Below are 12,028 nucleotides of genomic sequence, written 5' to 3' on the forward strand. Positions count from 1 at the left end.
CTTCCCTCCCTTCCTCCCTCTCTCCTTCCCTTTCTTCCTTCCTCCCTTTTCTCCTTTGCTTTTTTCCACCTTTACTGAAGTATAATATATATATAATAATATTCACTGAAGGTTAATGTGTTAAAGTGAATCTTACCAAGTATGTACTGTTGTGTGACCACAACCACAACCAGGAAATAAAACATTTCCTGCACCTGCCGGAAGTCATGTCATGGCCACTCGCCGTCACACCTTTCCCCACCCCTGACCCCAGACGACCACTGAGCTGCTATATAATACTATGGTTTTGTCCTTCCTAGAATTTCATATCAGCAGGATCCTGCAAAATGAAGTTGTATGTGTCTGGCTTCTTTCGGTTGATATGATGCTCTTGAGATGCATCTATATTGTTGCATATAAGCGGCTCATTCCTTTTTGTTATTGAGAAGTATTCCTTTGTATGGGTATACTACAATTTGTTTATCCACTTTGTGGATAGATATTTTGGTTATTTCCAGTTTGGGGCTGTTTTGAATAAAGCTGCTGTGAACGCACAAATACAAGTCTTAGTGTAAATACACATGTGTTTTCATTTCTCCTCTGCAGGCACTGAGGAGTGGGATTGTGGTTAAGTGTATATTTCTTTTTTGAAGCAACTGCCAAACCATTTTAGTAGCTGTACCATTTTGCATTTTCACCAGCAATGAATGAGATCCACCTGCTGCTTGCAACACGTTTAATACAGTTTAAAAAATTTTCTTAGCCTTCCTAGTGGGTGGGTAGTATTTCACTGTGCTTTTAATTGACATTTCCATGATTACTAATGATTACTAATGATGTTGAACATCTTTTCCCGTGCTTAGCTGTCATTTGGGTATCTTCTGTGGTGACATGTGTGTTCAGTTTTTGGTCCCCCCCCCCACCCCCATTTTAAAGATTGAGCTCCAAGTGTTCTTTATGCCTTCCGGATACAGATTCTTTATCAGATGTGTGTTTTACACGTATTTTCTTCCCAGTCTGTGGCTCAGTATTCCATTTTCTTTCCTTTTTTTTTTTTTTAATGTTTTTACTTATTTTTGAGACAGAGAGAGACAGAACATGAGCAGGGGAGGGGCAGAGAGAGAGGGAGACACAGAATCCGAAGCAGGCTCTAGGGCCTGAGCCATCAGCACAGAGCCCGATGCGGGGGCTCGAACTCACGAACCGTGAGATCGTGACCTGAGCCGAAGTCAGATGCCCAACAGACTGAGCCACCCAGGCGCCCCTCTTTTTTTTTTTTTTTTAAGGTACTATTTTTAAGTAATCTTTACACCCAGAGTGGCTCTTGAGCCCACAACCCTGAGCTCAAAAGCCACATGTTCCACCAATTGAGCCAGCCAGCTGTTCCAACTGGTGTTCCATTTTGTTACCAATGTCGTTTGAAGAGCCAAAGTTCTCCATTTGATCAAGTTGAATGCATCAGTATCTTTTTCATGGCACATGCTTTTTGCACCACTCTAGGAAATGTTTGCCTAACTAAAGAGCACAAAGATCTTTCTGTGTCTTCTTCTAGAAGTTTTATCATTTTATGTTTTTTACGTCCATGCTCTATTTTGAGTTAATTATTTTTTGTGGTGTAAGAACAAAGGACATTTTCCCTCACGTGTTTATTCAGTTATTCTAGCTCTGTTTGCTGAATTAAATTACCTCGACACCTTTGTGAAAAATGCATTGGACTTAGATTTGCAGATCTATTTGTAGGTTCTCTCTTACGTTCTGTTAACCTGTATGTTACCCTGAAGCCAATGTCACAGTATCATGATGCTAAATCTTGAGGTTTGGAATTGTGAGTTAAAAAATGTTTTAAATTATTTTTGAGAGAGAGAGACAGCGTGAGAGGGGAAGGGGCAGAGAGAGAGAGAGAGAGGGAGACACAGAATCCGAGGCAGGCTCCAGGCTCTGAGCTCTCAGCATGACCTCAGCCGAAGTTGGACGCTCAACTGACTGAGCCACTCAGGCGCCCGGTGTTTTCTTTTCTTTCTCAAAATCGCTTTGACTATTCTCAGTCCTTTGCATTTCCGTATACATTTAGAATCAGCTTATTGATTTCTGCAAATTGATTGGGATAACATTGAATTTATAGGTAAATTTGGCAAGATTGACATCTTAACAATATTGAATCCATAAAATGGATTCAGTCCAATACAGATCCATGAAAATGGTATAACTCTATTTTTAAAAAAGACGATTTTTGAGAGCTATTTTAGGGTCACAGCAAAATTGAAGGAAGGTACAGAGATTTTCCTTACACCCCTGCCCCCATACATGCGCAGCCTCCTGCAGTCTTGCAAAACTCACCTATTAGTTCTGGTGGTTTCTTTGTAATCTCATTAGACTCTTCTGCTTGGACACTCATGCTTGTGAACAAAGACAGTTTTACTTTTCCTTTCACTTTCCAATCTGTATGTTCTATTTGATTTTCTTGCCTTATTGCTATTTCACTTCTACATATGCTATGAACTCAGTAATACGTTGTTATGATTTTTGTTTTAAGGCGTTTTTAAGAGACTTTATAGAATGAGAAGACAGTGGTTGTTTGTATTGACCCACACATACACCATCCTCGAGCCTCTTCTATTTGAGTAGCTTTGGATTTCCATCTTGGTATCATTTTCTTCTGTTTGAAGAACTGCCTTTTACATTTCTCATAGCACGTGTGTGCTGGTGATGAATTTGTTCCACCTTTGTTTGTTTGAAAAAGTCTGTTTCCCCTTAAAATTTGAAAAAGATTTCTTCAAGAGTTCTGACTAGTGTTTTTTCTTTCAGCCTTCTAAAGACACCTTTCATCTTCTTTTTCCTTAATGATATTTGACATGAAGTCTATAATCTCTTTCCTTTTTAACATGTTTTTAGTTTTGAGAGAGAGAGAACAGGGGAGGGGCAGAGAGAAAGGGAAACAGAAGTGGGTTCCATGCTGACAGCAGTGAGCCCCATGCATAAACCCACAAACTGTGAGATCATGACCTGAGCCAAAATTGGATGCTCAATCGACTGAGCCACCCAGGTGCCCTTATAATCTCTTTTTTAATGTAATCTGTATTTTTTTTTTTTCTGACTGCTTTTTTAGATTTTTTTCTTGATCACTAAGTTTTAGCAATTGATTATGTTGTGTCTCAGTGTGTGATATTTCATTATGTGTAATTTTGGGGGGGTTCAGTTTTTTGAATCTTTAAGCTTACAGTTTTTATCAAATTTAAAAATTTTCAGCCATTCTTCTAAAATTTTTAATGTTTTCTCCATCTCTGTCTTTTTTTTTTTTTTCCTCTCTTTTTCTGGGACTCCAGTTATACATATGTTATGGTGCTTGATAATGTCACCTAGTAACTGATGCTTTGTGTGGTTTTTTTTTTCCTATTTTTTTCTTTTTGTGCTGCAGTTTGGATAGTTTCGTTTTAATTTTTTTTTTTCTGATGTTTATTTTTGAGAGAGAGAGACAGAGTGTGAGTAGGGGAGGGGCAGAGAGAGAGGGAGACACGGAATCTGGAGCAGGCTCCAGGCTCTGAGCTGTCAACACAGAGCCTGACATGGGGCTTGAACTCACGAACTGCGAGATCATGACCTGAGCTGAAGCTGGACGCTTAACCAACTGAGCCACCCAGGCGCCCCAGTTTGGATAGTTTCTATTGCTGTATCTTCAAGTTCTCTGAATTTTTTTTTTTTTTAGTTCTCTAATCTGTTCATTTCTTTCAGTTTATGTTTTGATTCATTTATTGTGTTTTTCATCTCTTGAATTTACACTGGGGTCTTTTTTTAATTTCTATTTTTCTCATCAACATTTTTTTCATGGAATATATGGCACATTCTTTTTGTTTTTTTTTTAATGTTTATTTATTTTGGGAGAGAGAGATAGAGAGAATGCGTGAGTGGGGGAGGGGCAAAGAGAGACAATCCCAAGCAGGCTCTGCACTGATAGCACAGAGCCTGACGCGGGGCTCATTCCAGGTACCGTGAGATCGTGGCCTGAGCTGAAATCAAGAGTCGGATGCTCAATCAGCTGAACCACCCTGGAGCCCCTATGGCACATTCTTTTAATTGCTGTTTAAAGATAATTTTCTATTCTATCATCTCTGACATTTTGGGGGGATTTTTTTCTTCATTATTCCTGATCGTGGTCGTATTATTTGACTTCTTTTCATGTGTGGTAATATTCGACTGGATGCCAGACATTAGGAATTTGGGGTTGTTAGCTGTTAGATTTCACAGTACAAATTGTATGATCCAGTAATGCTGGATTTTGTTATGGTGTGCAGTGAACTTTCCTGGATTGTGCTTGATTCTGTTGAGGCTTGATGTAAGTTCTATTGGGGTGGGTCTAGAGCAGGCGTTAGTCTAGAGCAATTTAGCCCTACTGCTAAGACAACGCCATGTTACGGGTCTTTCTCCTCTGGCTGGTGGGAACAGACTGCTATTCCCTACACATCAGTGCCGGGAAGGACCTGCTGGCTCCTTTCTTATGTTTCCTCCCGAGTCTCGGTAGTTCTCTATCACGTGTGCGTGGCTCAGTACACAGTGGAAGCTTCCAGAGGCTACTGGGCTGGCCGCTGCCACTCCCTCCTTTGCAAACTCCATCCTCTTTGGCCTCCTCACATTTCCTTCTCCCCAGCTGGGACTCTGGGCGATGGGAGGCTGCTGTCTCAGGGGTTCCTTATTTGCGTCCCTTGTCTGAGGGCCCCGGTCCTGCGCTACCGGTTGTCTAGTGCCTGAAGACTGGTTTCATGGACGGTTTTCTAGCTTTCTAGATGTGTAAAACGTGAGGCTTTTTTACCGTCTTGGCCGGAAACGGAAGTCTTTGACTTTCCTTCAGTTACCTCGGAGACCATAACCCTTCCCTCCGGCCTTGGTGTTCTTTGATTCCCCTAGCCTCACCTGAGTAGACTTTCTGCTCATCTCCTGAAAGAGCACTGGTCTGGAACACAGAACATTTAGGCTCTAGGAATCCTAGCTCTGCCGCTGGCTTTGGGGGTGTGCCTCTTTAGTGGTCTATAAAATGAGGGAGTTTATCAAGGCATGCTGTAAGGTTCCTTCTTCTTTACGAGTCTGTATGAGAACACCCATTTGTTTCAGCATTTGTTTTTCTTTATTTAAGTTTCTTCTGGTGGTATCATTCCTCATTTCGCTACTTTCCATTGAGCACCTATTACTTGTCAGGTACTATACTGGGCACTGGGGTCACAGCGCCTCCACGGAGCTCGGAGACGAACCTAAGACAGTCACAAAGCCCGATGCTGCCACTTTCATGGGCAGTGTTAGGACAGGGGAGTCCCCAGCTCCGTGAGAGGCTATATGCAGAGGTGGGGCCTTCTCTCGCGTCCCCGAGGGGGACCTCAGCTGGGGTGGGGCTAGGGGGTAAGAAGTGACAGCGTCCCAGGCAGTGGAACCAACATGTAGAAAATCACTGAGGTGAAGGACTTTGGTGCATTGGAAGGTCACCGTGCCTGAAGCCCAGACAGGGACGTGGGAGGAATTTCTTCGAAAATTAAAATGTAGGTTTCCTCTCTGGCAGTACAGCATAGTGCTGTGTCTAGAGTCTGACTGTGTCTTGTGTGTGTGTGTGTGTGTGTGTGTGTGTGTGTGTGTTTAATTTTAGAGAGAGCACGTGAGTGTGATTGGGGGAGGGGCAGAGAGAAAGAAGGAGAATGAGAAAGAATCCCAAGCAGCGCGGAGCCTGACGGGCCTCAATCCCACCACCCTGGGATCATGACCTGAGCTGAAATCAAGAATGGGACACTGGAGGGGCACCTGGGTGGCTCAGTCGGTTGAGCTCCCGACTTCGGCTCAGGTCACGCTCTCACAGTTCGTGGGTTTGAGCCCCGCGTCGGGCTCTGTGCTGACAGCTCGGAGCCTGGAGCCTGTGTCTCCCTCTCTCTCTGCCCCTCTCCTCCCCTGCTCATGCTCTGTCTCTCTCTGTCTCAAAAAGAAATAAACCTTAAAAAAAATTTAAAAAATGGGACGCTGGACTCACTGAGCCCCCCAGGCGCCCCGTAGAGTCCGACTGTTCGGTTCTCATTCTGACTCTGCTCCTCTCTGGCTGTGTGGCCTTTCCAGCTGTCTCGGATCCTCTCAGCCTCAGCTCCCTTAACAGAAACATGGGGATAGTGTGGTTGTCAGGAGTTGATGAACCACCGCTATCTGTGAAGCTCTTAGCACAGTTCCTGGCCTATAGGAAGATCAATGAAGATTAGTTATCACCCTGTAGTTTATGGTTTATGGCTTTTATTTCCATGTATATAGTTAGTATAATGTTATATAGTTAATATAATGGAATCATTAATATTCCCTGATAACAGTTATTCTTTGTGGAACTAATTGCTAAGTTCTTTAGTTCGCGGATAGAGTTTTTTTGAAGAGTGCCTCTTAACCCACCAAGTACATAGGTGGGTCTCAGGGGATCTTTTGAAACCCTTGATTCTTTAGGAAAAGTTCTGAGTATGTATGTCTGTGGGCGTCATCCAGTTCCAAAGCTCTCTGTGACCCCAAACATTTAGACACCTCAGCTTTATTTTTTTTTTTTAATGTTTATTTTTGAGAGACAGAGAGAGACAGAGCGCGAGCGGGAAAGGGGCAGAGGGAGGGAGAGAAAGAATCCGAAGCAGGCTCTGGGCTCTGAGCCGTTGGCACAGAGCCCGACGCGGGGCTTGAACTCACGAACTGCAAGATCGTGACCTGAGCTGAAGTCAGACGCTCAACCGACTGAGCCACCCAGGCGCCCCAAGACACGTCGGCTTTTTAAACTTCATGTTTTTAAAGTCCCCTGCAGGCTAGGTTCACGCTGCTTTGTAAATATCTGTGGGTTGGAGGCTGTGTGTTCCTCATGGGCCCTGAAACGCACTGAAAATCGCTCCTACAAAGTGACTGTGGTCGGGGGTGAGGTGAGGGCTTGGCTGTGACTCAGTGGGGACCCATTCCTCCCTGGCAGGGATCCTGCAAGAAATGATGTATTTGAGTGCGTCACACGTAGTTTTTCTACAGACGTATACTTCTTTATTAAAATTCTCTGGGTAACTGTTACACAATGTAAATTTTTAATAAGCTCTAATTACTAGCCTAAAAGAATTTGTGGAGGGAAAATGTGGTTAGTGTTTCAAAGTAAACACCTAGGCACAAACGTGTCATTTCTTATTTTAAACCCTTATCAGTTACTGCCTAAATCAGCTGGTTTTCCTCTCTGCCAGGTAGGAAGCCTCTGCTTTTTTGCGTGAGTAGCGTTTCCTGTTCAGCTCTTTCCGTGCAGGGGACAGTAGGGAAGCGTTTATGCCCCTGATGCGTGAGTGGGGAAAGGGTGGTGGCCACCATCGAGGTTGGCCAGACCGTGAGGGACCAGATCTGCGGGGCTTGACATGCCCAGTCTCCCTTGTTTTAGCATCCTGAGAGCGCATTTTTACATCGTCCCTAACATAAGAGCACGGAGGTGGAGACAGGTTAAATCACTTAACGTGGGCACGCAGCTAGTGAGTTGCGGTCGGGGGATTCATTTCATTTCAGGGACGTTCGGTTCCAGTGCCCATGAGCTCGGCCGCACTTCCCCACTGCACTGGAGGGAGGGTTGCCTGCCGTCCGCTGGGGAGGCAGGGAAGAGCTGGCTTAATGGGGAAGAGCCGGTGTGGCAGCGGGCTCGTGTTTGGCCAGGGTGAGTTGGAGGAAGCCGTTAGACATCCACGTGGAGGGCTCCGCTTGGGTGTCGCCACGTGGTTTGATGGGAATCAGTGTCACGGAGTGTGTGAAGCTGTGCGACAAGTACGTTAAGGGCAAGACAAGACACGGGGCGGACTTTCTTTCCGATTCTTGGTTACGAGGTCAAACTCATCTGTTTTCCTTTCTTTTTTTTTTTTTTAATATTTTTTTAAAATGTTTATTTATTTTTAAGAGAGAGACACACACAGAGCGCGAGCAGGGGAGGGCCAGAGAGAGGGAGACACAGAATCCGAAGCAGGCTCCAGGCTCCCAGGTATCGGCACAGAGCCCGACGTGAGGTTCGAACTCGCAAACCGCGGGATCATGACCCGAGCCGAAGTCGGCCCCTTAACAGACTGAGCCACCCAGGCGCCCCCCCCCCCCCCCGTATGTTTTTCTTTTGACCATTTGACACTTGTTTGCATAGCACTCCACGGACATTTCTGCCAGGGCTCGGCCAGCTGCTTCGTTCCCTCGCTTCTGAGTTCCCCGGTAGAGGAGAGGTTACCATCGTGTTGATGAGAGGTGACTCACAAGTCAGGTCGACAGCACTGAAAGAAAGGCACTTAGCTTTTCTTTATGACTCTGGTCCGGTCACCCTTCTCTTGCGTTATAACCTACCCACTTCATTTTAGAGGAGTCGGTCAAGTTCTCAAGACTCCCACGGGAAAGGGTGTGGAGGTAGAAGGTTTGCTGCAAGGACCTGCTTTTGCTCAGGTGTGACCTGATGAGTGTGGCTTTGTCCCCTCTTCCCCTTTAGATGGATTTGAAGACTACGGCCCAGATCGTGACAGCATGAGGCTAACGGCCTTTCTGGACATTCCAGGCCAGGGTAACCTGCCTCCCCTCGCTCGCCTGGAAAAGTATGCTTTCAGTGAGAACGTCTTCAACCGGTGAGCTCGCCAGTCCTTCCCACGCTCGCAGCCCTCTGTTGGGTCTGGTTTGAGCTGACAACAGTGGCTGTTTCTCTGTGACAGCTCTGAGGACTCTCGTGGATGAGGTGGAACGCGGGCTGTTCCCAGGGTGCCGGGATCCTGTCTGAATGGTGCCATTTGATTAGATTTTTCTGTTACTCTTGTGACCGTTTTGCTGATTACTTGGTACAAGCCAGGAATAAAATGGTGACGCAATTTAATGGTGTTTAGATAGGATTGCTGACCGGCTTTCTTTCCACCTGTGCAATTCGCAGAAAAGTAAAATGAGCCCCCATAATTGAGGAGCATCCGTTGGGAGCATGGCTCTCTTGTTTTGATTTTTGACCGGAACTTTCCTGCAGATTGTCCCAATGTGATGTCACTCCTTGGGGTGCTGGCGGGACTCTTCTCCAGCCTCAGACCACGCCTCTTTGACAGATGACCTTGACTGTTATTTCCTAAAGCAGTAAGAAACTAAGGCACCTCTTTTCACCTTACAATCTGCCCAAACCTGAGTCTGAGGGCATTCTTCCCTCCTGTCTTGGGGGCGAGTGGGCAGGAGGAGGCATCTCTCTTCTTGTCTCCCTTCCTCCATCACATACACCTGCTGTCTTCAGCATCCTCCTTCTCGCCTGTGACACACACCCTTTCCTTCCACTCACAAGCCGTTGTGTGTTTCTCATTCCGAACGGTCCTCTGGACTTGTCTACCTGTGGCCTTGCCTCATACCTGTCTTTAAGTGCACCGTTCTGGGAAGGCTGGATGATACTCGTTGAGTCTCTTTACCTTCCGTTGCCTCTTTACAAAAATTACATTCTGTGCCTCTCTGTCTATTAAATCGTGGAAGGTTCACAGCAATTGCTGCTGAGTGAGTCCGATTATTATCCCAATTTTACAGATAGAGAAATGATGGTACTCTGAATGATGTCTTTTGATGAGCACTTCTTAATTTAAATGTAGTTCACGATTTTGAAACTTTTTCTTTTATGCTCGGGGCTTTCTTGTCACGTATAAGAAACGTTCTCCTCCCCCAAGGCCATCAAGATATTTCCTTATATTGTCTTCTTGATGTTTTATTGTTTTACCTTTCACGTTTGGAACTGCAGTCCACCTGGAATTGCTTTCTTTGTGTATGATGTGAGGTAGGCGTCAAGTTTCATTTCCTTCCATATGGTATCCAATTGACCCAGTGCCGTTTATTGAAAATACTGCCTTTTATCTATGCTTTGCTTTGCCACCTTTGTCTTAAACCAAGTGTTCATACCTGGACTTTCTAGTCTGCTCCCTTTGGTCTCTTTGTCTGTCATTGCACTGGGACCCCACTGTCTTCATTTCTGCAATTTTTATCATCACCATCTTGGTATAAAGTAAAGAAAGTCCTCCCACTTTGTTCTTAAAATGGTCTTGGCTGTTCTGGCCTTTTTGCGTTTCCAAATGCATTTTAGCACCAGTTCATCAATTTCTAGAAAAAAACCCGCTGGGATTTTCATTGGAATTGTGTTGCATCTATAAATCAATTTGTAAAGAATTGACACCTTTGCACTATATTTAGTTTTCTGATCCTTCCATTTTTTTGAAGATTTTCTTAAATTTCTGTGTGTACATACACATAAATAACTAAAACTATGATACATGGTTTTCCGTTGTTGTAGAGATCTGTATCGTTTCCATTTAGTTTTAGGTATTTGATCTTTTATGTGAATGTAAATTGTATCATTTCTTAAAATTTTTATATTCTAATGGTTGTTGATAATATGAAAATGGAATTCATTTTTATACTTTGATTTTGTCTCCATTGATTATGCTACGTTTACTTACTAATTTCAATAACTTCCCTGGGGGTTCTTTGGGTTTTCTACATACTACAATGATGTTGTCTGTGAAAAATGATAATTTTATTTCTTCCTTTCCTATCTTGTTTTATATTTTTAGTAGCTACATCTTATCAGCTTAAGAAAATGTATATTTCTGGGGCGCCTGGGTGGCTCGGTCAGTTATGCATCTGACTTCGGCTCAGGTCATGATCTCACAGTTCGTGAGTTCGAGCCCCCGCGTCGGGCTCTGTGCGGACAGCTCGGAGCCTGGAGCCTGCTTTGGATGCTGTGTCTCCCTGTCTCTCTGCCCCCTTTCCCGCTCGCACCCAGTCTCTCTCTCTCGCTCTCTCAAAAATAAATAAACGTTAAAAGAAAAAAAGAAAATGTGTATTTCTTATTTGCTAAGAGATTATGTTTCAACTTTTTTCTTAAATGAAAACCAATTGTTTAAAAGTTTTATAAGAATCTCTGCACTTAACTTGGGGCTCGAACTCACAACCCTGAGATGAAGAGTCTCATGCTCTACTGACCGAGCCCATCAGGTGCTCCCGTTTTTAAACTTCTAAAAATAATTTCAGGGGCACCTTGGTGGCTCAGTCGGTTAAGCGTCCGACTTCAGCTCAGGTCATGATCTCACGGTTGGTGGGTTCAAGACCCATCTTGGGCTCTGTGCTGACAGCTCAGAGCCTGGAACCTACTTCCGATTCTGTGTCTCCTCTCTCTGCCCTTCCCCTCGTCACGCTCACTCTCTCTCTCTCAAAAATAAATATTAAAAAAATGTTAAAAAATATAAAAATAAAAATAATTTCAGACTTACAGAAAAGTTTTAAGAGTAATATAAAGAATTCCTGTCTGTTTTTTACTCAGATTCATCAAGTTTGTTTTAACATTCAGTCTGTCTTTATTTTCACGGTTTTTCAAAGCCATTTGAGAGTAAATGTGCCCATCATGTTGCTTTCTCTTTAATGACTTCCGTGTGCTTTTTTTCTAACAAGGACATTCACTGTTCACGTATATAATCACAGAATAGTGATCCAACTCAGGAAATTCAACTTTGATACAATACTGTTACCTAATATCTAGATTTTAATCAAATTTTCTAGTGGTCCTAAGAGTGTCCTTTAAATCAGGGTTTTTGTCTGTTTGGTTGGTTTTCAGGTCTAGAATCCAACCCAGCATCGTGTATTGTATTTGATTGTCATGTTTCTTCAGGCTCATTCAATCTCTAACGGTTTCTCAGCCTTTCTTCGCCTCTCCTGATACTCTTGACAGTTTTGAAGGGTACAGGTGATTTATTATATAGAATAAACTTACTAAGAGTTTTTTAAAAAATCCTCAATGAGGTCTGCATTTTATATAATGCTTCTTTTATATCTGTTGAGATGCCTTTTCTCCTTTAATCTTTTTCCAACTTTCTTGAAAACTTCTTTTGTTATGAAATATAGCACTTGCAGATAATTGGATAAAACGTGTATGAAAAACCCAAGGAGTGTTTATGAAGTAAATGCCCATGTGGCCATGACTGAGGTCATCCCAGATGCGTGTCCTCCCTACCCTCCTGACCACCACTCCCTCCCTGCCATGCGGTGGCCACCTTCCGATGTTTATGTT

At 43.8% G+C, this 12,028-nt stretch overlaps 1 protein-coding gene across 11 annotated transcripts in view; it reads left to right on the top strand.

The window, feature by feature from the left end:
* LOC106988537 (serine/threonine-protein phosphatase 4 regulatory subunit 1-like) overlaps window positions 1–12,028 on the top strand; it is an 82,145-nt gene that overhangs the window by 19,523 nt on the left and 50,594 nt on the right. For 8 of the 11 annotated variants that reach the window (XR_003416386.2, XM_027046776.2, XM_053199781.1 and 5 more), the window contains one exon: window positions 8,450–8,582. The exons of the other annotated variants lie outside the window; for them this stretch is intronic. Coding sequence is in view for 7 of the 8 variants with exons in the window: in XM_027046776.2 (XP_026902577.2) it covers window positions 8,450–8,582 (133 nt within the window). In the remaining variant the exon portion in view is untranslated. The remainder of the gene's footprint in view (window positions 1–8,449; window positions 8,583–12,028) is intronic. 11 annotated transcript variants of the gene reach the window in all.

This window comes from Acinonyx jubatus, chromosome A3 (assembly GCF_027475565.1).
Source record: "Acinonyx jubatus isolate Ajub_Pintada_27869175 chromosome A3, VMU_Ajub_asm_v1.0, whole genome shotgun sequence".
NCBI classification, from domain to species: domain Eukaryota; kingdom Metazoa; phylum Chordata; class Mammalia; order Carnivora; family Felidae; genus Acinonyx; species Acinonyx jubatus.